The sequence below is a fragment of the Cygnus atratus genome, chromosome 3, assembly GCF_013377495.2.
Source record: "Cygnus atratus isolate AKBS03 ecotype Queensland, Australia chromosome 3, CAtr_DNAZoo_HiC_assembly, whole genome shotgun sequence".
Classification (NCBI taxonomy): Eukaryota; Metazoa; Chordata; class Aves; order Anseriformes; family Anatidae; genus Cygnus; species Cygnus atratus.
Window position 1 is genome coordinate 109316943 of NC_066364.1, and position 24254 is coordinate 109341196.

A 24254-nucleotide genomic window follows, 5' to 3' on the forward strand; every position below is an offset into this window, starting at 1 on the left:
TTTTACGTCCTTGGTGGCTGGATGGAAATGGAAAAAGCTTTTTAAAAAAGCTCCAGAAACGGACAAAACCTAAAATGAGATGAATTTGTATATTCTTTAATTTTGATTCCATACATTTGCACAGATACAGCATATTCCATCTGCAATGAAATAAAAATAAAGCATGATTTCTCTGAACAAGTGCTCAGAAAAAAAACACTTTATTAAACAGTTTGATTTATTGATCATGTCCTCCGATAATCTTCCTGCATCTCTGAGCAAATAAGCTCCTAACTGTCCTGCTCTGCTGCGTGACCAAAAAGTATACTGTGATCAACGTGAACAGAAGTGGTACAGAATGCAAGTGTAGAGTAGACAATAAAAAAGGACATTTTAATTTGCAAGACGCCTTCAAATCAAGTTAGCGCTGCAACTATTCTTTCCTCCAATTTTTTTTAACAGTTTCTTGAAAATGAGCACCAGATAGCTTTATTCAGCTATTTTTATTTCTACCCGAAACCAGAATCCTTACTTATATTGCCCTAGGAAAGGCATCTAGATCATCAGTGGAATTTTTACAGTCTCCCTCACTGGAAAATAAATGTCTGTGACCAAGGTGATAGTATTAATTCATTTAAGAGAACTCACCAAAGTTATCCCCATGGTGGTTTTTGGTTTTGAGAGCGCGAAGTTGATCTTTATTAATTAAACATCTAACATACATTTATTGAGGTGGAGGACTTTGCAGCTGGCAACCTTGGTCTTTTAATATTAATAGGAAAATATTGATTGCAAAAAACCTAGCCTGTCATGCTGATAATTGTGACCAGATTTAGATATGATCACTAGATCTTCTCGAGATTACAAAGAAGCAGTTACCATCTAATTGGTAAAAAGATTGAACATTATTTTGGTAATCCCTGAGCTTTGGTAACTTATTCCCCGTTGTTCATTTATGTCTTGTATGTATGCCACTGTAAAGTGGTTAAATATGGTTTAAGCTGATAAGACTATGCTGTATAGTATTTACATTTCATGAGCATTCCAAGTTTTATAGCTGTTTTAACAATATACTTTTCTTTAAATGAAGGTCAGACCTGCTGACTGAACACTTCAAAACCACGACTGAACTGATATTTACTTCTTTATAATGACATGCTAAGGTTGAGATAGTCTGATCGCGTTTCCTTGATGGGAAGAACAAACAAGTTGTTTTATTTACCATCACTCAGTGCATGAAAAATAAAAATACTCTGTAAGTTTCCAATAAGGTTCTGTGTCTTTTGACTTCGTATTTGATCAGTTTAAGCACTTCCTGACTATGAAATTGTGATATTTCTCTGTACAGAAATAGTGACGTGGACAAGCACCTTATGTAGCTGGGAAAATAAATCAATTAGGGCAAGTAAATGTAGTTCTAAGAAGAATTAGTATGCACTGTCAGTTGTATACCAGGAGGGATTTCATGAATAAAGCAGAACCTTTGATAATGCAAGACAAACGTTACGCAGTTTGGGTTTTATATATAAATGCTTGTGATTTTCAGTTGAATTTTATTGGTGTTATTTCCATAAGCTCCGTCTACTTACACCAGTTAAGCATCTAAATATAAATATGCAGTTGTTTATTATATGTATGTTAATTCCAGGTGCTGTGTAGTCTGCAGCCATAGCATTAACATGTGCGGTCCCAGAAAATATACTGTTGGTTTATTAACTGAATTTTCAGATCATTTGAACATCAGTTCAAAAACTTGAAATGTTCTCTCTGATTATAAACATTAGCAAAAAAAAAAAAAAAAAAAAAGTCTTGGTGTTTCAGAGCCCCTCTTTTGTGTGTGAGGCGAGACCCAGCTTTCTTAGCATCTTGAACGCTCTTTTTATATTGCTGCTAATAACTGTGGACGTTTTCTGTGCGGATGTTCAGCACATGCTGTTGTGAATCCCAGGATGATATCGCCATCACTTAGAGCTGTATTTTGCATCGCCTATTCTGTTATTGCTCAGCATGCATGAGGGTAGAGTTAAAATCTTTATTCATTTCATTTAAAAATGTTTCTTTTGTTCTCCTTATCATGTTCTGGCTTTCCCAAGGATATATGCCTTGAACGAAAAGTCACATGTGCATTACTAATTGTGTGCCATTGTATTTACAGTTCCTAGTGGTGGCACTGTGAAGCTACTAATTCTTTTGCTTCACTTGATGTAAAATAATCTGAGTGTCTTTGATAGCAGTGAAACAGTATTAATTGTTTTGTACATTTCTTGGTCACTCTTCTTAGGTGGTCTTCATAATCTATTAGAACTTTCAGCCAGATTTTTGTAATGTCATGCCTCCAGCAGTGATTAAATTGGTAATTAATGAACAGGCCTTGGCAACATAAACCACATCCCGTTAATTTTCCCTTTTGAGTTTTTAGAAGTTGTCGTCCCTGTCGGAAAGCATTGCGCCACCTTGCTACGGCCCCTTGGCATGAAACCACGACGGCTTGATTTTTTGCAGCCATTAGTAGATCAGAGCAGTAATTTCACAGTATTTTGGTCAGGGTAATTATAGTACCAAGTACTGAGTAGAGTTGGGAATTCACACAAGAAGTCCAGAAATACCAGGTGAGCTTCCTTGTGTTCACTGGGACGTTATGATCAGTTTAATTGGGCTTTGTTTGATTTCGGCCGCAGAGACTCTTTGTGCCACGGCACTGCAGCCACTTTCCACTCTGGTGTTTCTGACCTGCATTGACAGGAACCGGAGCAAAAAAACAGCTCTTTGAAGTGGGACTCTTTGGAAAGGGCAGCTCAAAAAAAAAAAAAAAAAAGGAAAAAGCGATGTAAATAGTTGACTGTAGCAAAGCTCTCGCACCGACAAACACCCTGCGTTCTGTCAGTGGTGGGGTTCAAGTTCTTTTATATTTTCAGCTAGAATGGGTAGTATTTCTTCTACGTTTGCGTAAACACGTAGTAAATTACTGCATTTAGAAATGTGATCTTTTTTAATAACTGGGTTTTACGCGGCGCACGCTGTTCTGCCTCCCTTTGACGACGCACTGCTTTCTCACATGGGAAATATGGAGAGTCAGCCCGCGGTGGCGAAAACAACTCGGCAAACACGTTAATGAGCCTGCAGCTGCACTTAGCAGTTCACATGTCACAAAATAGTAGGTACGGGCATTCATCCTTGAGTGACCGACTATAGGTGTAGTGGCCTTCAGCAGTACATTGTGCACATTAAAGTTTAAATAGTCACTTGCCTGTTGGCTCTGGAATGAAAGGACTGTCACTGGTCACTTCTCCTGAAGCCTTAATGAAACCAAATAGTTTGCTCCGAGTTTGGGTCTAACCATTGGGGTGTTTCATGCAGTCTTGTCAGTTGATGTTCATGAATTGACTTGAACAGAGATCAAAGTGTTTCTCAAAATGGAGAATCGGGGAGAGAGACAGCTCCTTCAATCGCACCACAAGAGCTAATCAAGCCATCAGTTCTTTATGCGCTCTGCGTGCCTTTAGCGTTTAATACCCAATGGTTTGTCAGGACAAATTGAAATTCTGGGGCTGGGGGGTGCCACACTGAAAAGCAACTCAGTAAAATGCATGCTTCATCCTTCCAGAGGCTCGTTTTGATAAATTATAAAATTTAAATGTAAAACCGCAGTGGGCACTGTTGATTAAATATTTGGGGTTGGGGGAAAAAAAAAAGTGAAGGTAAAGGATTCAATGGGCATTATACGCCTTAGCACTGATTAAAGATCCGAGTTTAAAGTGAAAGAGAAACTGAACTCAGCGTGATTTTTTTGTTTCTTCAATTGCTAATGAACTTTTTTTGCTGCAACATTTTAAATTGGATTCAAGAGATAGTTTTTGGAGTGTCAGCTAAAACAAAGTCATGTGAAAATGCTTCTCTCTCTCCCCCTCCCTCTCTCTCTTTTTAATTGATATGATTTAGGCAGAGGAAAATGGTAAGGGGGATTTTTCTATTGCAGAAGCAATTTTTAAGGGATTTAGTCTTATTTAGCCTGAAGGCCTTCACACTAATGAGAGCACTTAAGTTACGTCCAGGCGTTGATTAGACAGCTCATCTATCAACTGGAGCATGAGAATTTGTATTTTAGGTACCTTTTATACACTATAAATGTATATGCTTTTTTTTTTTATTGCTTTATACCATTTTCCACATTTTTTTCTTCATTACCTTCTTTGACATCCAAGGTAGCTGAAATACAGCCAACAGAGTACAAATGGTTAAGAGGGAAATACTATACATTTGATGAGAAGTAATATCAAAACTATATCTGTACAAATTAGCGTGACAAATGCAAATTGTTACCCAAATACATTCTTTAAACTGCCACAAGACCCCTTAAAGTGTAAAAACACGGATTCAGGGAAGACATAATTATATACCTTAAAAAATGCCCAACCACCACCACCGAAAACCGTGAGCACTGACTCTACCTGTGATTTTTTTTTTGCTGCATTTAAAACACAATAGTGTCTTAATTATTTTCTAAGCCATTCTGAAAAGTATAGCTTTTGTAACTTTTTGACGTTTCAGGTTTAAAAAAAAAATTAAAATGTTGCCACCAGCTTGCACTATGAGCAGCCTGTAATAACAGTTAAAAAAGCTTTCTGAACTATTTGACAAGATTTCTTAGTGCTGAGGCCATATGCTGTAGCCTTTAAGCTATTTCTTCCTATCAGTTTCATTATCACCTGCCTCTGAGTCTCCAATATCATCAGTAAGCACATGCAGAATCATAATTATGCCATGTACAAGTTCTTTGATAACATGTACAGTTTTCTTCTTAATTCTTTATCAAATGCATTGATCGTGGCATGTGTGCATTGATCCAGGTCCACCATCTGGCTGTGTGTGATAAGCACAGTGGCATCTTTGCATTTCCACTGTCATTCATTGCGCTACAATTTGGCTGCAGGGGAGTAGTGGCTGGGATTAGCCCTGTTCTGCTACTTACTTGCATTTTAAGTTGACACCTCTACAGCGGCTCAGACCACATTACAAACTGAAACACATACGCACGACTTAGTGATGTGACACTCCTCAATAAGCTTACTCCACTAGCTACTCAACAATCTGTAATTGGATTTGTAGGAATAACAGCAAAAGATTTCCTAAGAATTGCTGGGGACAGAAGGTGAAGTTTTCTCATTATTGGCAAAAGGCTAGGTATAGATCCTAGGCGATTGGTATTTTCCATTAAAAACAAGCTGCCAGCAGTTTGCAGGACATTTTCAAAAAAAAAAAAAAACACACAGGAAAATAGGATCCAGGAAGGCGGAAGGTTTGCACTCGTTCTTTACATTCTGAGCACATGCCAGCGGGCTGTGATCCTGCCACCCTCCCCTGAAAATTTAGAGAAGGGGGGGGGGGACGGACTTCAAGCCACCCTGCTCCGTGCTGCCGGTAAAGCATTCCTCAGGAGGGCACGTCCTTCGGCTGCCCCAGCGAGGAGGAAGCTTCCCAGGCTGGCAGCCTGAAAGATGCTGCTCTCAAGCTTAAGCATCTGATCCGCCTGCCAACACTCTTTGTTTCATAACGCGACTGGGTGGGTTTTTTTGTTGTTGTTATTTTATTTTATTTTAAATTATAAAGTCAAGTTTACACAAGAGAAAATCCCTTAAGTGGAACTGTACAAATGTTGACTCCTGCAATGAGTAAGCAGCTTCTTTCCCTTCTGTCTGTAGCTAGGTTGTTGAAAAGCACTGAAAATGCCACCTTCAGACTATTGATCCCAGATCGGACTTTATGCCCTGTCTGATGGCACAATTTCGGACTGTTTTTCAGCCTTTGAGACCTTGTTTGTGGGTAACGCCAACAGCGTTGACAATCACGGTGACAGGCATAGCAAGCCCTGGGAGCCCGCTGCCTCAGGTGATTGTTGTCCTTAATTACAGCACATGTACCAGGGAGAGCACAAACTTGCACGAGCGGGGGAAATTCCAGGGAAGAAGTTAGTGGAGGGCTTGGCTGTCACTTTTGTTTCAGACCCGCTCTCCCGACGGTCGCTCTCCGCCGCACTGCTGGCCGGCAGGGCATCGCTCCTGTGATCAGTGCAGGCAACTGAGGAGAGGATGAAAACGGAAAGGATGGATTTGGAATTACGTCTTTCGGTCTGCCCTTAAAAACCCGCTGTACGGCCAAGTGCAGTGTGAAATAGAAATACTTGCTGTGGTCATGGCGGAGCTGTGCAGCTCCGAAGGGGTTAAACGGGTTAAATCTTATTTATCTGAATAGAACTGCGGGGCTGTTTTGCAGAATGCACCAGCACAAATACCTATGGTTCACTTTGACGTTACAATTTTTTGTTGGTTTCTTTACTTTAAATACTTGAACTGCTAGACCTTTTACTTTTTTCTCTGAGAAAGATGTATTTGTACCAGATTAGAAAAGCTAAACTGTTTCTTTACATTGAATAATCAGCCTGTCATGACAAATCTATCTCCTTCTGCATGAGTAGGTGCCAGTTTGACTAGCTTCTTTTAGGCTCACACTGGGTTTTAAGCTGGATCCATGTGCATGACTGGCAGTGCATTTGTTGGGCCAGATCTAAGGAGCCAGAGAGCGTTCAGCTCCTTTTTGCCTACAAAAGAGCAGCCAGACAACCAGCAAGAGGCCTTGGATGAAGCACAAGGTGATACTTACTTAGTCAGCCAGTCTTTTATTTTTTTTTCCAAAATGTATATATGTTTTTCTTTCAGTAAACTAAGAATTTATCTTACACAAAGAATTAAATTACCAATTAAATTACCAATTAAATGATCAAAGAATAAAATTACCAATTTTGTCTAAAGACAGCACTCTTCACACCAGTAGTGCTGTACCAAATGAATCATAGGTTATGCAGAACAAAATATGTAATATTGGGAAAAAAAATCAAAATGAGGCTAACATTTCTTTAAAAATATCTCCTAGGTTTAGGGAATCGTTTTCCATTTTGCAGCCACACAAGCCCATGTTATTGCTAGTTTTTGGTTTTGTTCTTTATTTATTTGTTCCTGAAGGGGACAGCTTTGCTATGGCATTGTTTGTGATTCTCCCAGTTCTGGACGTTGAGCTACTGATGAAACTACTGCTTTCATCCCGTCTTGTCTCATTAGACAATCAGTGACACAGATTGTGAGCTTCTTCTGTATGACAAGTGATTTGGTACTTTTTGCAATATTCTGTGTTCATGAAAAATATTAGCAAGATGCATCTGGCTTAGTGGTACTAAAGTAGCCAATGCAGACACCAGCCAGAAGATGGAGAATTGAGGAGATGTTTATGTCTGTGTTCTCATTGCTGATGCCTTCCTGTGATCCAACTAGATACCAAAATGCAAACCCACTGCAATTTTGTTTACATCGTGCATGTCCTGGGCGATTCATATTTTGCTCGGTACCTGTGTATTAGTTCTGAGCTGTTGTGAGACAGTAGTAGAGACCAAACAGAAACGTGGTCCCCAGAGTGATCAAAGATTTAATCTGACCAGATGGGACAAACTTGAGAAAGATTTTGACTTTCCACTCTGTTTTGCAACAAGAAAGGCTGATTTTTTTCCCCCCGTCCTTTCTTTGTTAGAAAAGGCAGAGATCAGGCCATCCCCAGAGAAATGAGCAGGTGTGGCCATTTACAAGCATGTCTGGTTATATTATAAACCAACATAAGAAAAGTTTGAAATGGTTTGAAAAGATCGGCTAAACAGTTTTAATGTTTCATCCCAAATCCTATTTACTCAAACAAGAGCCGATCAAGGTCACAGCAAAACCCAGCCTGCGCAAACCTTTAAAGCTCGTGTAATTTTTTTTTTTATTTATTTTTATTCTGTCTTCTGTAGGAACTGAATAGGTACATTTTGGTAATCCTTGCCTCTGGACAAGCACAGAAGTCTTTTTCTTTCTGAATGGCTAATAACAGAGCCGTTCTTCCTGTCTGATGATGAAAGAGGTGGCAGTCAAGTTCTTTCTCTTAGATGTCGGGGCAGACCACAGAAAATTTGGAAACCTGCAGCTCCATGAATCGCTCCCCCATCAGGCACAACACTGTTGTAAGTTTGGTGCCGGGGAGTAGCACCAAATCTTTTAACTTACACTCCCTCCAGTCTGAGCATGGTGAATAAATTGCCTTTTAAACATCAAAAAAAAAAAAAATACAGCTTGCCAGTTTTATTTATTTTCTTAATAGTGGGAGGATAATTCATTATCAGACTTGTGGTGCAAACTCAGGTAGGATCATCCCCAAATTCTCTCAAAGGGCAACTGAAAATCCCTTGCGGAGGTTTTTGGGTTTTGTTTCCTTTTTTGAAAATGAGAGGAGATGCAGAATATTTGGTGATTTAAGGAGAAGGGCTTTAATGGGGGTGGGTTTCCTTCCCTTCCTGCAAACCTCGGCCATGCTCGCTGTTGGCTGGGTTGGTCAGCTCTCAGCTGCTGGTGGTGCTGAGCAGCGTCACGGGACGGGCGCTGACCCTAGCAACTGCTCCGACAGCATTTCACGTCGTAATTCACCTTCACAAATCCAGGGCATCGTTTTTGGCCAAAGTAGTGTCAGCCATTGACGTCTGCGGTGAGTACAAAAAGGACCCCCTAACGGCAGCCGTTCTTATTTGTTTCTTAAGATCCAAAGGCTGCTGAAAGAACAATTGGATAAAGTTGAGGATTGGAGAAGCTTGATTTTCTTGTTCCAGTGAAATGAAACTCCAGGCCTTTTTTTTCCCGTTCCCCTTAAAAGCAGAAGTCTGCTAGGGGGTTGTAGCTGTGTCAAAGCCGTTGGGATGCCACTGCTGATCACTTTAATTACTAGGACTAAGGAGGATAAAATTAAAAGTAGCACCATTGAAGCAGTGGAAGAAAGCTTGCCGAGATGGCGGTGAACTGTGAAATATAAAAATTGCATACCAATACATTTTTATAGGAGGGAAACAAGGAATTACATTACTTATTCGTGAAGAGTTTGTCCTTAAATGGTGAAGTTTTACTTGCTGTGCATCCGTGTGGCAGATTTTTAGACCATTGCAAAGCAATCGGTAGCCGGGGGGGGGAACGGGACTGAGGAAACTTTAACGTTGCTTTGGCACATCAGCTTCGTGGCAGAGGGGTGAAAGATTTTACCTCATTTTCTCTTCAAGACTGAACTGGAATGGAAAAAATCGCTGCCTGTGTTTGCATCTCCTTTTCTTGGTGCAGAGCTTCTGTTTGTGGGCTTTAACTCCTCCGTCTCCTTGTGTTTTGTTTTTTTTTTTATTATTATTATTATTTTCCAGACAGGAGAATCTGTATGTTCAAGCCTGCAGACTGCTCCTGAGCACTTTCCTATCCAGAACCCAGGGGCGGTTGATTTGCTTTTTAATAATTGTTCGGTGACTCCAAACTCAATCGCTGTGGTTTACGTACTTTTTTTGCTCTACATTTCGTTGTTCTTTACAGCAGCCTTTCCCCTGCCAAGCTCAGCAATCGATGGTTCAAACACCCGAATTGAATTTAAGCAATAAATATGCCGGTTTTCTCTTATCCGCTGGTGATGATTGGCTTAATCAGCACAAACACAAGCCACAATAATCTGTGTTTGCTTGGAGATCCCCGGGATGTTAATGACTATGCTAATAATTCGGGATCCGTGTTCTCCTGCAGGAGGAGGGGAGAGGAGCATCAGCCTGGTCGGCGTAGGGCGTATTTGTCACAAACACGTAACCAACCTTATTTTACGTGCGGGGTAGTGGATCAAGCAGTTTGACATTAAACCACATGGGAATCTTAGTTAAAAAAATAAAATAAAATGTGTATGTTCCTTTTTAAAAGCCATTTAAATCAAAACCACTAGTTCACCTATACCGGGAATTACAAGTCGTAGAGATTTGAGCAGTTTTAGTTCAGGTAAAATTAAACATAATTAACGTTATCAAATACCGTGGGTTGGAATAAAATCGGTCGCCGTGTCAGTTGGCCGGCTATAAATTAAATTAAATTGATCTGTTACAGCACAAGGTAGCAGGGGGAGCTTCCAGGTTGTCTTTCTAATGTGTACGCTCACAAAGAAGTTTCCGACGTAACTGTTGCTCTGCACCTTCTGGGAGGCTGCAGGGTGAGACACAGCAAACAAAGCGATGTGCATCCTGCTGCAGGGCCCAGGCAAAATCGTCTTTCCATCGTAAGGACATGAGCAGAAAAGTAAATCCAGGCAATCTGATAGGGAATCAGAATTCTGTCACTCAGGAACAAGATACTGTGCTGTGTCCATACGCTTTGTTTACTGTAGGGTTTTATGAGTTGTAACCTGCCCATGCAAGCTGTTAATGAGGCTAAATCTTGCTGCTTGAGGATTGAATTACAGCACACCTCTGGGCTAATGGTTATAAACGGAAAGTCCCATTAGGGCTGCATTCTGATTCATTCATTTGCATTTCTTGTATTGTGCCGAGAACAATGATGAGTAAATAGCTACAAACAAACAATTTACATGGAAATGGATAAAATGTACCTAATTAGTATTTTGTGCTTGTTTTATTAATGATTGCTTAAACTAAATAGCACTTAGCAGCAGCCCTTACCAGCATCTGCAGGTGCGGAATGCTCAGTTGCTGGGCTGGTGGGAAGGTTGCCAAGGCTCTCCAAAATTAGGCACTTTGTGCTCTTCCACTTAGCTAAGGTCAGTTGCGCCTACCTGGTTTTTATCCTGTTCGGGATGTGAACACATGAAGTTATAGGCAAATGGGACTTCAAGCCAAATGCTGGCTTCGTGGCGTTTGTGAGTGGGGAAAATGGCTGATTAAGCTTTTTCCTAACTTTGAAAAAAAACGTATTTTTAAGATTAAGACAGACTTTTTAATGTATTCCTACAGATATGTTTAAAGACACCTTTTTATTCATGTTTTTGTATTGTGGTGGGTTAGTGTTTTCCAAAATGTCATGCTATCGAACCTTACTAATTTCGGTAAGTTAAATGTTGTAGTGCTTCTAGGATAGTTACAGGCTTTAGGACAACAACACTACCTGGGATGATTCCCAGAAGATCTTTTTCAATGACTGACCCAAACCCCCAATGATAGTGTCTTTTGACGTGAGTCTTTTCTGCTTTGGCATCTATTGTTCTTTCATTCATTTTCATTAGGTATTTTATTAAAAAACAAATATATCCATTGAAGTCCAAGGATCACATTCCCCTCCATGCCACAGTTTCAATGTTACTTTGCACTCAGAAATCAGCTTGGTGAGTGGAGTAACCAAGAGCAACATCTGGCTTTTCATTTCCGTGCTATGAGAAAATATTACTCAAACAAGTAATTCAATTTAGTAAAACCCTTTTTGTAGCCACGGCAAAAGTTGTTGCAGTTATTACTTTGAGATAAAAGTTTCTGAGAATTTTCATCTATGTATTTTTCTAAAACATAATTTGTAAGTGCTTTAAATCATAAATTATTAAGTTTCTAATGCAATAATAATTTGGGGAATGCTTTAAAAATATCTGATTCGTGGCTGTCTTTAAAAATTGTGGTATGACACCCAACTGATACCGAGCATCCTATTTATAATGTGGGCCAAGCACCGTGCTGTAAACCAGTTACTATCATGATGATCAGATTGAGAATGAAATTGCATTTCTGTCAATTACTGACTTGGCAACTGTTCAATATATCTTAGCAGCAAGATGAAGAGCGGCGTCGGCAGCTGAGAGAGAGAGCTCGTCAGCTAATAGCAGAAGCTCGATCTGGAGTGAAGATGTCAGAACTTCCTAGCTACACTGAAATGGCTGTAGAAAAGTTGAAAGAAAGGTCAAAGGCATCTGGAGGTGAGCTAAGGAACCTTGTATCTTATTCCTATGGCAACCTGGAAACCAGAGAAGACCTTTTTGGGTATCACTTTTATTCACACTTCAAAATGTTGTTGTAGGTAATTGTTGTTCGTGAGGTGCACATATCAAAAGGCTGGCCATAGATAATCTTCTTAAATCAGGGTGGTGTCACTTAATTTCCAACAATTAAAATGTGATTGAAAGAAAAAGTGTTATGTGAACAAGTAGCTGATACTAGCTCGTTTATACAGGTATGTCATTACCTATAGTTTTTGTAGCATTTCATGATTGTTGCTTAAAATCTCTTCCATATATATCTTAAGCATATTATTTGGGGAAAACAACATTAGATGTACTTTAAGAGACTTTATTTTCTATTAAATGTGTTCAAAGACTGTTTTGGAATAGAATTTTAAAGGAGACCCGTAGGAGGTGGGGGCAACAACCTTTTGATTTTAAATGGCAGTCTTTTGACATACTACTTGCCTTTACAGGTTTTGAGTTGTAATATTGCTATAATGTTATATTGCTATAATGTTATTAAACTGAGTTTGAAATGTCATTAAAATTCATATACCTGCCATGCTATGAGCTGGAGTAACGTAGTGTCACTCAAACTCAAATGGGTACTGAACACGTGTTTCAGTACAGGCTCCTTGCTCTTTTAGTGTCTCCTACATATTCTAAGGGGAAATTGTGTTTCTCATACTAATGCATAATTGTAAGTCAAAGTGTCAGGAAAATCCAGCCTCACATTTGCAATACATGTAGGTTCAACAACAAGATTTTTTTCTTCTCTGCTATATGTATTTTATATGCATATATATGATAATATGTTCTTATTGCACCTTAAATCCTATGCTTCCGTTCCAATTAGCACAGATGAGAAAAGCAGATAGTTTTACTGTCTCCTTTTGGGTCTGGTCTTCAGTTCTCCTCTCTTTGGCAAGTAAATCAAGCTTGAAAACAATTCTTTGTAACGATAGATAGGGAAATTAAACTCTTGATGAGGAGAAGTTAGTTATAAACTAACAAAAGTACTGTCTTAGTGTTAGCTCAAGTCTGAAGCAAACTTTGCGAACTACTGAAAAAGAGAAGCAAAAGGGGAGGGATGTGGCTAGTTGTTTCCATTGCAGAACTTTTCCAGTTCCAATCAGCTTTGGTAAAATTCAGCCAAGTGGGCCAAATTGAACATTGACCAGCTACAGACCAAGTTTCCCTGCTGAACTGGAAGGGCTGGGGGCGCAAAATGGCATAGAACTTGTAGAGTAAGTAGGCTATGATGTTCTTCATCCCTCCTCACTGTTTATGGTTCCTCATCCTACTTCATTTAATTACTTCGTCCTCACAGTTTTATCATGCAGATGGTACACATCTGCTCCTACTACCCCTCCCCTGCAAGGATGGCACACTTTCTGTGTATATCGAGTGCTCAGCTGGCTAGTAGTTATCCTGTTTTGTTGCAGTAACTCATTGAAGTGTTTCTAAATGATATCCCAGTATGCATCTTTCTGGGATGTGACCTTCCTTGTTCATATTTTCCTCTGAATTTTGCTTTTGCTCTTCCTTTGTGAAATCTGTAAGCAGTCTCAGAGATAACTGTTCCCCTAGCCCTTGTGCAAACAGCCTGGAGGCGGTCATCTCCCATTAAGGCAAGGGAATTTTTCTTTCTTTGTGTAGGTTAGGGTTCAGATTCTTTATCTGAGATAACAAAAACTTTGGATAAAATTCTGGTACCATTTGTTTCGAGAGGCCTGTATCTCTGTCACAGGTTTCTCTAATTTCTCTAACACCTGCATCATAACATCTCTTCGGCAGCCTTGCATTTTGTCATCAGAACTCGATGCAACAGTTGATCCCAAATGATAGCGGCTATACCATCCCGTTGTCCCGTAGTCTATGTGTGATTTTTAGAGCGAGGTTCCGTCCCTTTTGGGTCCGTGTGTGCAGCTGCACGCAGACAGACCCAAGCTCTGGCACCCCCTGTATAGATGTGAGGCATTTCCAGGCGTTACGTAGACCTGTGTCTGAGCAGGGTATCACAGATCACTGCCAAGCTCCAGCTCGCTGTGCAGCAAGCCACACAGCTCATGTTGCTATAAGTTGACCAGAGGTAATATACACCCAGCCAGCCTCAGGAGCAGGGCACAGATTTGGTATATTTATATGTAGATTGCATATGCACTTGGAGAGTTTCAGTGTTATTAAAGGAGGAGACAGTACCTCTTCCGCATGCTTCTACCAAGCCGTTGGTAATTCCAGGTGCCACCCCACATCCCTACTCAAGAAATTCATTCTTCCGAAATGGAGTACTTCTGTGAAACGGCATCAACGCTTTATAAGCCAAATATATTATAATTGTTTCTGCTTTCAGTCTGTTTCATTTTTTGATTTCCACCAAAATAAGGATTTAATAGATGAAGTCTCCTTGTTACGACTGGATTCTGAATATTACCCTTAATTGCATTCACATGTAGCAGTTCTCCTTCTGTGTAGTCCTGTATTCCCTGTACAATACCCATGACAAGCTTATAGTAATATCTTATGTCTTCCAAGCTCTCTTGTCCATTATGTTTCATTAATCTCTTCTTTTGCATTGATTGCTACATTTAATTTACAAAAAGGGAGTGTAGCACATCATTTTTGTCTCTCTTAATTCAGTTCTTCCAGGAAAAAAAAAAAAAAAAAGATACTTCAGCTTTGGGATTTATTTTTTTTAAGACTAACTTTTTGCTCGCTATTGGTGGTGAAAATCTGATCTCTTTCAATGTTTCTATATGCTTATTGAGAGTTTTCTGTTTTGATCCTGCTGCTGCATTCTCCATTAAAAGGCTTTTTTTAATCGTGGTCTGCAAAACTGAAACGCCTACGGCAAGTAGAAACTTTCCTGGATAAGAAGCGTCATTTGCTATGAAATCCAGTCTTTTTCAGTAGGTTATTTGGCGTGTGAGACAGAAAATACTTCTTCCTGCCAACTGCCAGAGGGTGTGGGGTGGCAGCTTCAAATTTATTAGATGTCCTACTAGCTTCAGGCTGATAAGCAGATGCCTTGAGATGGGTCCAGGGACGATACCGAGATAGGAATCCAAATATCCTCCCTTTTCCAGCAGCGGTGGGGCAAAGGAATTGGCATCTTATCTAGGTATTGTCCTTGCTGCCCAGCGAGACACCCATCTACTCTTCTGGGATTTGGGTAGCATGTTTTCTTCACTCTGGCATATCTCAAACCCTTTCTTTGAGATGGCATGTTGGTGAGGAAGCGGCTCGTATCTGGAGGTAGTGATTGGGCAGGGGAGGGAGGGAACAGTGGAGAGGACAGGGGTAAGATAAGCATAGTGTGAAGAGGCTTCGGTGAGAAAAGTGCCAGAAATAGGCAAAACTGGGAGGGGAGAAGAGAATAAACACAAGAATGGAATGGAAGAGAGATGTTAGAGGAGCAAGAAGGGAAAAACAGAGGAAAAGGAGCATCTGAATGTGTTGTGAGACACACAGAGGAAAAAAAAAGTTTTAAAATCAGAATTACTACCGAAAGCTAGAAAAATGGACTGCAGTTTCAAAACTTACCACATGAGCTAGCTGGCACTGCGTAGCACTTTTATACTTAACTAAGTTTTCAGAGTATATTAGAGGTTTTACTACTGAGGCAATGATTTGAAGGGAATGCACGTGGTAGCTCAGGCTTACACCGTGCTTAGTCTCACTCGTAAACCAGTGTTAAGTCCTTAATTTAATATTTTTAACAAGCAGCATTTGTTGGCAGTTACCACTGTACTTTCTTGTTCTAACATCTGATTTCTTGTACACTTGAACCAGTATTTCAACTCTACGTTTCTTCTGCTCCCCGCCTTTGCTTCCTTTGTTACTGGTCAGATGCTCCTGTCACATCTCATAGCCTTAAACTGAACTTTGTACCTGAAAGTAAATAAATTAAATATTCAAATATCCACAAGCTTGAAAGATTTCGCAGAGACAGTGCTGGAGGCTGGAGATGTCTTCTTCCCTAAAGAGCAAGTACTGCTGCAATGCCTTCATATACAGATCTTTTTTCCACCAGTGCTCTGGCATTTCTGTATGGTGCCAAAAGATTCTTCTTTTTCTCTGTGTCTCTTCAGTCCAGGGTGTGTAGACAGTGGTCAGTGCCATTTAGTTGTTGACTTGATTATTTATCTTTTTTTTTTTTTAATTTCTTCTCAACATCATGAAGATTTGCTGTCTTTCTAGGATCCACATTTACGTATTTTTCAAAGAAGCGGTTCTTGTCCTCTAAATACCTGCCCCGGTTCTAGACAAAGTGTATTAAGTTTTTTACAATAGTCATTTGTGTTGTTTGTTGGTTTTTTTTTCATAAGATATATTTTCTCTTTGTCATGTTGTTTCTTTTATCATTTATAATTGCAAAATCTTGTTGTAACCCACTCCTTAAATAAATTTCCTTTTTTAATACACTTGAAGAACATGGAAGTTGGAGGGGAAAAAAAGCAGTAGTTGAAAACAAGGAATCTGTCAGTTCTGAAAGGTATTTTAAAACTTCTGAAGTTTCTTGAAAATAATGTTTTTAATTGACATTTCTTTCTAGAGTCTCAATCTCCTGGTAACCATATTCAGTCCAGGTCCACTAACTTTAAATGAAATACTAGGTCAGGCCATTACATGACACTAGGGACTGGTATCTTCAAGATTCCCATCTCTTTTGTAACCTAAAACGGTGGTGTATTAAATTAAAGAAAATCAAAGAATTTAATACAGGCATTCCCTCAGTAACCGGTAGTCTTAAACCCTGTCACCTTGTTCAGAGTGTTTTGACACATCCAGCATCCTGCTAGCTGCCTGGTAGTTGCGAGCTGCCCTTGCTGGCTGACTTCCCAGGGTGCTTTGGAAATCATCGAGGCTCGAGGTGGGTTTGACTTCCCTCTGCCACTGCAGTGTCCCTCATCCTTTCTCTTCCACCACTGGTGGTGCCCATCCACTTTGTTCATCCACCTCCCCACTACCAGAAAGAATTAGAGCTACAGAACTGGGTCCATTCATTTAAACGGGAACAGAAAGAATATTGCACAGAGTCCTGAGTGTTTCTGCCCACCTGAAGAACCACCTGGCCCCGGATCAGCTCGCAGATAGTGATTTGGCTAGGAAGAGATGCTCTCCAGCCACCTGGCTCAAGCTGGGCCATTTTGGAAGGGAGCTGAATCTTCCAGGGACCTCTGAGAATTAGTGGAGAGAGGCCCAGGGAAATCTTGGTGGTCAGCTGAAACAGAGGAGTCCTCCTGCATCCTACTGGTGTTCTACTGATGCAGACTGCTTGTGCTTCAGATACACAACCGATTCTGACACTGGTGATGGACACTGAAAATGGAAACTTCTTTGTTCCTTTGTCGTAGCAAGAGCCTTACTCTGAATCAGTAATACTGCACGAAAGACTGATTAATTACAGAGGAATTGAGGGAGCAGCTGGTTAGAAAAGAGTAGCAGACACACAAAAAGTCAAAAGGCTCCTAAAATGGGAATTGCAGGGACTACAGAGATAAAGAGGTAAAGAAAAGAAACAACAATATGGCCTGCATGTCAGCAGTGTGGGCCCAAAGTGCCCACAGGCCTGAGGTGGGCCTTTAGTCTATCTCAAAGACAGACAGCACGTGATCAGCACCAATCCCAAAACTCTGCTATTCAGGATTATGGCATCTTGGTACTGTATTTGGGATCCTTTTTGTGTATATGTTGTTGGAAGGTACCAATGTTCTGTATCTATAATTAGTATTTTTCCCTGTTGTGCAGTGTTTTGAAGTTCATTTAGTTACTACATGTGTATTCTTTCTTCTGGCATATTCCAGCATCCTCTTTTTCATCAGTTTTACATGCATGCATACGTACATAAGAAAGAAATGTTCGTATAAGTCTGAACAAGTGTAGATAGCACTTGATATGAGACTTAAAAGCGAGTAAATACAATGCAGATACATGCTTTGAAAGTACTAATCTAGCTTTTATGGACCTTGTTTAATTTCATTGTATATTTGTATTGAAAATGTGAGTCAGAATTACTTCTGGGATCTGCTTCACAATTCAACACTTGCTATTTGATCTTCCTCAGGTTACTTACTCTTTCTGTGCCATAATTTACCTACATCATCATCATAATTGTAATTATAATAATCACCCAGTTCATAAAACATTACGGGGCTAATTTACAAGTGATATTCATGAGCCACTCTGAGAAACCCAACAGAGAGATGCCATAAAAAATATAAAGCATAATTACAATTATTATTTTATTTAAGATGTATGTAGCTTACAAACAGGCCTGATTCAGAGCGGTACAGCAAGGCAGCAATCTGTGAGCGTGCTCTTGCTACACCGAAGGGCCGCGCTTGCTACGTGTGGTGTCCCAGCTGGGGGTGTTCCTGCTCGGGTCAGAGGTGCTGGGAGACACTAACACGTAAGCAAGGTGTAGCGTTCCTATCTGCGATATGTTGTGCAAGGTAAGGAGTAGCAAGTCTCACCCAACTGGGAACTCGTACTGGGAGATGCTTTCTTTCTCCAGAGCCTGACGCTCCCAGTTCCTCCTGTGGCCAGACTCATTCAAAGCTGCCATATGCCAGCTCCAGCACCCATATCCCACTTTGTGTCACAGAGAACTGGCAGCCATGGGGAAATAATTATGACTCAAGTTACAAAAAAAACCCATGTGCTTTTTAGAGTTAGCCAGGCGCTCAGCACAGCAAGCAGCCACTGCTGAGGCCAGCCTCTGCCTTTATTGTAGCAGCAGTTTCCAGCAGAGCTCCCTGGGTGTATATCGAATTGCATGAGTTTAGAGATAAACCCAGGAGTGGACAGGGTGAAATCTCCTTCCAGACTTATTTAATGACTTGCATTTTTATCGTAACTCAGCTTGTTTTCTAAATTTTTTTTTTTAGCGATGTGGTGCATGTACATAAGAAAACACTAACCTTAATGCTGTATGTTCCTACAGATGAGGATGAGGATGATGATAATATTGAGATAGATACTAACGAGGAGGTTCCTGAATGCTCTGTTACTGGAGGTGGAGATGAGCTTACTAACCTAGAAAATGACCTTGATTCAACGGGTAATTTAAATAATGGCTATTTTGTGTATTTTGCATGACTAACACTCCATCATCATAAGTACTGATGTGCTGCTTCTCTCTGTCATAACTTTATTCCTTTGTGCCTTTTCAGGTCTTTTAAACCCTAATGTTTATTCTCTTTGAATATTTTGCATTTACGTTTGGTTGAAATTTAAAATCAGCAACAAACTTATTATTTCCAGTCCTAGCAGATTTAAAGGTCTCTTCCTTTTTGATGGGGAAAGGGCCCCAGGCTAGGCCTGTAAAGCTGAGCCACCTGGAATCACCCTGTCTGGGCTGTCCCAGCAGTGTAGGCAGGCCAGAGGAGCGAGAGGTCACATCGGTGAGTACAGCTGCTGCTCTCCACCGATATCCCAGCCCACGTGCTCTGTGAACAGGAACAAATTTGTCTCTGTATAGACTTTGGTATCTCTCCGGCTCCTTCCTGAGGACCAGGGCTTATATTTATTTGTTCCTTGTTGGGGACATGGAGTTATAAATTTGAACAGAATTAGTTCTATTTACTTTAAAAAGTTCAAGTAATGGTATTTTAATAACACATTTTAAAAGCACTCACACTCTAGTGGAAATGCTTGTGTTATCACATTGCATGCTGGTCAAACAAGAATAAGTCATTGTAGTGGCATTTCCACCTTCAAAAATTGTAATCCAGCAAAACTGGAGTTCAGGTTCCTCTGCAGATGATAAATGTGTCAGAATCCCCCAAGGGAGATGCTTATTTACAAAGGAGCTAGATCTTCAAAGAGGCACGGTGCTCCTCTGCTCACAGCAAGTTGCGGAGGGAGCTTGTGCTCTGTGTGCCTGCCTGCTGCCAGTGGCACCGGCGCGTGCTGAGGGCCTCTGTGCAGCACGGTCTGCTTCTGCTCACCGCAAGGTAAATTGAACTACAGCGGCCCAGAGAAGTGTGGCAAGTGCTGGGCAGCGTCAGGAAACAGGGAGTGCAAAGGGGAACTTCTTCCAGCATCTGCTGGCTTGGTTCAGCTCGTGCCAACTGGACCTAAGTGTGTAACCCATGACATATTTAATCACAACACTTCAGTTAGTGTTTCCTCTTGTAAATTAAACCAGCAATGATGTCTATACATCATATTCTTTGCCTTCAGTTGCATTAGGAAGCTAGGCTTTTCTTGAGTGCAGAAGATGTTTCATGTCCTTTGTTGTTTTTTTTGAGTATTTCCAAACACATAAGAAAATATATTTAGTGTTTCCAGCATTTGACTCAAGCTGATTTAGAGTAGAATGCTGCCAAATGATTTTCCAATAAATATTGGTTCATTTTAGGAGAAATATAAAATCAGTAAATGAATATTCCCGTCGCATAGCCCCAGTGACTTGCCACCATTTTATTTCCATGGGCCTTTTTTTCTTGAGAGATGCCTTTCTCAGGGATGCAAAGCACTACCAAACGCTTCATCTCTACCATAGGAAGTCGTTCTGGAAAATAATCTGGGACATGATTTTGCAGCTCGATGTTCCTGTTAGCCAGAAGGACAAGCAGCGTTGTTCAAATGAGTAAGGAAGAGGGGGAGCTATAATACAGAAAGCAGCCTAATGCTGTGATAGAAATCAGTGTACACAGATTTTGGTGGAATTCTGCCAATTCATACCAAGTTCTAACGAAGGTTGAATCCCCTGGGAGCATCTGAACGCAAAACTGTAAGGGACATGTCACATTTTGAATCATTATTGACTGCGTTAATTAATTTGTCCCCTGCTGAATCTTAGTCCCTCCTGTCTATCTCAAGAAAACTTTTTTTTTTTTAACTGCAGGTTGTTGGTTTTAAATATTGCATCTGTCTGTTTGTTAGCACAGCCACCATATGCGGCTCTGAATGTATCTGATAAAACGTGAACCTCTTATATCATAGTTATTACACGATGTTTATGTATAAACCCGCAAGGGTGTGCATGTCCTTACATGTGAGCCTCTATTAAGGACACCCTGACTGGGTGTGCCAGAGGAAAGGGAAACTGTTCTCCGTCATAGCCCAGCCCATTGCTGCTGGAGGCAGACATCGTTTGATTGCTGGCATGCCAAAAATATTTGGGCTAATATGAATCAGAGGGCTCCAAACCTTGGAAGAAGCTGTGCGGCAAAGCAGTCATGGCTCCACTTCCCACGCCAGCCAGAAGTCACCAGCACACAGAGCAAAACTGGGGCTCTGCCTGTAGCAAAGCAGAGCAAGTGCTGGTTTTCTCGTGCTCGACCCCAGGCCCAGGTGCATGCTCAGTATCCTCAGGTGATGCTGCATCTGCTCCATTTCAGGGGCAGTTTCTCGTGTGGTGCTGCGTGCAGAGGAGGTCTCTGCCTTCCTGCCGGGGGCTGGCTCGCAGATCTGTGCTGTGGTGTGTTATTAACATCTCTCTCATCATTATGCGTGTGTGTGTGTAGTTGGGTGTGTTACACACTGCCATCAACGTTCACATATACAATGAGCACTGTCGGGAGGTAAAGTTCTTGATTCTATTATTTATTTGGGCTCTGGTCCAAGTTCCTAAAACTGATGGAAAAAAACTGTGGGCTCAAGCACGCTTTGGATCTGTCCCTTCGATGCAGTCGTGACGTGTTTTACAGCTCTCCTGGCTTCGACGTCGTCTATAAATCACAGTAAAATATTACTAGAAAGCTGACTCTTTTGATACTGCAATTTTAACATAGAGGAGCTGTGCCAAGGAGCCTTAGGATGAATTAGTAGTTCATAAACTTGAGGGGTTATCAGTACTTACAATATGTGATAAATTGTTATGTGTCATCAGAAAATAAATGGCTCTTTAAGTGTGTTTTTGTACCAAAGTATAGGTATGAACAGGTTGGGAGTGACTTCACATAAACGTTGTCTAGTTTCTATGTGTTTCATCTCCTCTCTTTATGCTGTGCATACTTGTTTAGCTGAGTGCTGTATTTGTTTAACGTGTTTTTAAAGAAAATTTAGGGGATATCTATGTATGTAACATGTTCCACTAATCTATGCCAATCTGAATCGCGAAAAAAAATGATTTCCCTTCTAGTTTTTAGTTTGAAATGGTAGTAAAGTGAATGAAATCTACCTTTTAGATTGATACATTGTTGTGCCGACTCTGCATTTAAATGCATCTCACTCTGTTGTATGTGGTATTTGCATATTTAGCAGAACAAAACAGTAAGTTGGTGGATTTGAAGCTGAAGAACCTCCTAGAAGCTCAGCCACAGGTGGCAAATTCATTCTCCAGTGCTGCTCAGAAAGCTGTAACTGATAGCTCAGAGCAAGACATTAAGGTAAGTTTTGATTAATGCTTTTGTCTCAGTACCTGTGTGTTCTGATTTCTGTTTTGTACTTCTTGAGGAGGAAAATGATTTCTTACCAAATCCTTCACAGTAAGAAACGCAGAAAATCTTCACGGTGGTGTGCTCACATAGTTTGCAATGCACTGGGGTTTTCTTTTCTGTTGATTAATCAACGCATTTTCCTCTTTCTTTGGATCTTGATACTTGTAATTGGCATAGCAGTAAGAGACATAAGAAGTGTCTCCAAACATGTACTGCTCAGGTTGTCACTTAAATCAGAAGTGCAGCACAGGCTGTATCCTGCGCCCAGTGCAGCCAGCAGTGAGGCTCTCCCGGACTTTAACAGGAGCAGACTTGGTCTCAGTGATTTGCTTCCCTTCCCAGCCTGACCCCCTCTTTTCTTCGCCTTTAAAACTAAGCCGTGTTACATTTTAAAGGCATACATACTTGGATACTTGACAACGAGTGCTTCTGAGAGGAAAAAAAGAAACCAGTATGCGGTTGTTTTGCCTGTTCTTAATGTTCGCCACTTCAGCGTAAAGCACAAACCAATCAATTTTCCATTTCGTTTTCTTAATTAGCCCCCTTGTGTTCTTACTATTATTATCCAAAAAAAAAAAAAAAAAAAAAAAGGGCTGTGTATGTCATTAATATCCCTATGGCTCTGGGGCACTTCCAGTTGGGTATAACTTTTCACCCACCTGCAGTCTGTGGGGAAAGCACTGCTGACTGAAAGGATTTCCTTCCCCAGATACAGAGATGCTTTGAAGTCCCAAAACAATGACTTTCATTGCTTTTCCCTTACACTGTCGGTTCCTATAAATTGGTGATGAAAGTGTGTGGCAGCAGCAGAGGACTTTCGGTCTCTATCTTTGAACAAAAGGAAGCCTGGATCAAGTCTGATTTTTGCGTTCAATTTAGCTTTCTGCAGTGGATTTAATGCAAAATGAAGCTGGCCCAAGAATAATACAATGGATTGAAAAGGCTAACTGAATTAGTGGGCTTAGAGGAATACATTTGTAAAGTGGCAGAAGTCCCTAGTCATAAAAAGGTTTCTTAAAATGGGATTTACTGGCTAATCACACTGATATTTTAGCATGTTGCCAGGCCTAAAAAATTAGTCATGTTTGTTTATTTTGGTAAAGACTCTAGTTTAGACTGTCAGCTGTTATTGTACTGTTAACAGGAAAGCACCTTCTATTTAACCAGCACCATAACCACCTGCTCAGTGCAGCTAAAAAAGCTCTGTATGATAGGAGCGGTACTTTTCTAAAGCTTAATTCCACAAACGATGCCGGGGCCACCTCCATCGTGGTAATGTGCCACCACGCAACCTGATGAAAATGGTGTTTCCCTGTAAAAAGCTGCGAAGGGGTTGATTTTTTAAGGTGCTCCCACAAAAGGTGCGACTTAACACTTTATCTCTGCGGCCGGCGTTTTAACCAAGAGTTTTGAAAGCGGCTTTCTGAGGAATATATGGTGTCCATCTGTTCTCGTGGAGCTCCCGGCATTGAGTCGGATTTGTTTTTTAATAAAATGCAGTTTACACGTTTATAAATGAGGCATTCTGTGTTTGTGGAAAAGGATAAACTGTTACCTTCCCTGGAGGATTGTGTATCCCCGGCCTCCTTGAGGCTAGAGAATAGGCCATTGGAGAACTCCCTCATTACTGATTGTCTCAATGCAGAGGAAGGGCAAAGTCTTGGTAGCTTTTGATAACCAGTTTCAGCATTCAGCAGGCTTAGCTATTAGTCATGCATCTTAGCCTTTCCCTATTTACTTTCAAAACACTTAATAAAAATAATAAAAGATTAGGTATAAAATGAAATATTTGTTTGGTACACAGCACCTCGGTATCTGCAGCTTCCACACACCGCAGTGGTTCAGTCTTCTGGGATATTTCGCGTCGATAGAACCATTTGAATTTGTTACCAGTATTAACATAGGAAGCCCTGGAAAAAGATAATTGTAGTTTCCTTCGCTGTAAAAGGCTTACTTACAAATCTGGCTTTGGAAAGTTATAGCTGATGAAACGCAGTTCAGCAGGGTAGTATTATAATCCTACCTTTTAGCCTTCATCCAGCATTAGTGGTTTATCTCAATGGGCATAAAATAAGAAACTAG

At 40.6% G+C, this 24254-nt stretch overlaps 1 protein-coding gene across 14 annotated transcripts in view; it reads left to right on the forward strand.

The window, feature by feature from the left end:
* Positions 1-24254, forward strand: part of EHBP1 (EH domain binding protein 1) — a 213493-nt gene that overhangs the window by 149851 nt on the left and 39388 nt on the right. For 4 of the 14 annotated variants that reach the window (XM_035553088.2, XM_050709407.1, XM_035553101.2 and 1 more), the window contains 3 exons: positions 11610-11757; positions 18728-18844; positions 21994-22121. In XM_035553088.2, coding sequence (XP_035408981.1) covers positions 11610-11757; positions 18728-18844; positions 21994-22121 — 393 coding nt within the window. The remainder of the gene's footprint in view (positions 1-11609; positions 11758-18727; positions 18845-21993; positions 22122-24254) is intronic. The other 10 variants (XM_035553095.2, XM_050709408.1, XM_035553094.2 and 7 more) reach the window with 6 other exon arrangements.